At 53.3% G+C, this 2,056-nt stretch overlaps 1 protein-coding gene across 1 annotated transcript; it reads left to right on the plus strand.

The window, feature by feature from the left end:
- Nucleotides 1–3: 3 nt before the first annotated feature.
- On the plus strand, nt 4–1,853 carry LOC121355868 (troponin I, cardiac muscle-like; the record flags this gene model as incomplete). The annotated part of the gene is made up of 3 exons (XM_041471680.1): nt 4–210; nt 1,025–1,119; nt 1,715–1,853. Coding segments are annotated over 2 exons (300 nt in total), but the record flags the coding sequence as incomplete, so codon positions are not given.
- Nucleotides 1,854–2,056: the final 203 nt, after the last annotated feature.

Here is a 2,056-nt window from a genome sequence, read left to right on the forward strand (position 1 = left end):
CCAATGCCCCCAGTGTCCCCAATCCCCGCTGTCCCCCAGCTGGAGGAGCTGCGGCGCCGGGTGGCCGCGGGCCGTTTCGTGCGGCCCAACCTGCGGCGCGTGCGGCTCTCGGCCGACGCCATGATGGCGGCGCTGCTGGGGACAAAGCCCCGCGTGGGCACCGACCTGCGGGCGGGGCTGCGCCAGGTGCGCAAGGACGACGCCGAGAAGGTGAGGGGACACCGGGGACAGCGGGGGGATTTGGGACATTGGGGATTATGGGGACAGCGGGGACAATGGGGGGATTTGGGACATCGGGGACAGCGGGGACAATGGGGACAGCGGGGACAGCAGGGACAGTGGGGGGATTTGGGACATTGGGGGAATTTGGGACAATAGGGATATTGGGGACAAAAGGGACAGTGGGGATACTGGAGGGATTTGGGACACTGGGGACAGCAAGGACAAGGGGACAGTGCGGGGTTTTTGGGACAATGGGGACATTGGGGACATTGTGGGGATTTGGGACACTGGGGATAATGGGGACAGCAGGGACACTGGGGACGCTGGGGACCTGGAGCCACCTGTGAACACTTTTGGGGGCTTTGGGGGATTTTTTTTGGTGTTTTGGGGCTGTTTTTTGGGGTATTTTTGTGGGTGGTTTTGGGATATTTTTGTGGTGTTCTGGGGATATTTTTTGGGCGTTTTTGGGGTGTTTTTGTGGTGGTTTTGGGGTATTTTTAGGGGTGTTTTTAGCAGTGTTTTGTAGGTGTTTTTAGGGTTTTTTGGGGTTACTATTAGGAGGGATTTTGGGAGGGCTTTGTGGCGATTTTGGGGTTTTTTTGGGGGGTGTTTCTGGGTGTTTTCAGTGGCATTTCGGGGGTGGTTTCTGGTTATTTTTCGGAGTTTTTTCACAGTGTTTTGTGGGTGTTTTGGGGATTTTTGGGGTATTTTTAGGAGGGATTTTGTGTGGGTTTTGTGGGGATTTTAGGGTTTTTTGGGGGTGGATTTGGGGGATTTGGGGACACTGGGGACGCTGTCCCAGGAGAGCTACGAGGTCGGGGACTGGCGCAAGAACGTGGACGCCATGAGCGGCATGGAGGGGCGCAAGAAGAAGTTCGAGGGGGCGGCAGCCTGAGGGTGAGACCCCCACCAAAACCTGCCAAAAATCCCAGGATTCCTCCCAAAATATCCCCAGGACCACCCCAAAAAAAATTGGGGTTTTTCCTCTCAAAAATCCCCCAGGACCCTTCCCCAAAACCCCCAGAATTTCCCCAAATAAACCTCATGGGATTCCACACTAAAAATCCCTGGGACCACTCCCCAGAAATCTCCAGAATTATCCCCAAAAAACCTTTAGGATTCCCCCCAAAAAACCCTGGGACCCTCCCCAAAAAAACCCCAAAATTCCCCTCAAAGAAACCCTGGGATTTCCCCCAAAAACCCTTGGGACACTTCCCCAAAAACCCCCAGAATTTCCCCAAAAAACCTCCTGGGATTCCCCCCAAAAAACCCTTGGGACCTTTCCCCAAAAAAACAACAAAATTTCCCCAAAAAACTCCTTGGAATTCCCCCCCCAAAAAAACAGGATTGCTCCAAAACCCCAAGGGATTCCCCTTAAAAAACCTCAGGATTTTCCCCAAAAAACCCACCCAGGGACCCCTTTTTTAAAACTCTGTGATTCTCCCCAAAAAAACCCCCAGGACCCCTTCCCAAATTCCCCAAATTCCCGCAGGAGGAGCCCCCATGGAGCCCCCCCTTCCGCCATCACCTTCATCACCTTCATCACCACCTTCATCATCACCACGGGCACTGGCACGACCCCCCACCCAAAATAAACCCCCTCCCCGAATAAACTTCCCTTTCAGCATCAATTAACGGAGTCATTGAGTGGTGGTTGTTAATTAATGTAATTTGGGGGGGAAATCACGAAGGGATTTGGGGCGGCCATTTTCTCCCCTCACGTTTCCCGCCATTTTCTCCCCTCGTATTTCCCCAATTTTCTCCTCACATTTCCCTCTATTTTCTCCTCATATTTCCCCCATTCTACCCTCAAGTTTTCCCTCCATTTCCCCCT

Source organism: Pyrgilauda ruficollis, unplaced genomic scaffold (genome assembly GCF_017590135.1).
Source record: "Pyrgilauda ruficollis isolate IOZ18807 unplaced genomic scaffold, ASM1759013v1 scaffold2721, whole genome shotgun sequence".
NCBI classification, from domain to species: domain Eukaryota; kingdom Metazoa; phylum Chordata; class Aves; order Passeriformes; family Passeridae; genus Pyrgilauda; species Pyrgilauda ruficollis.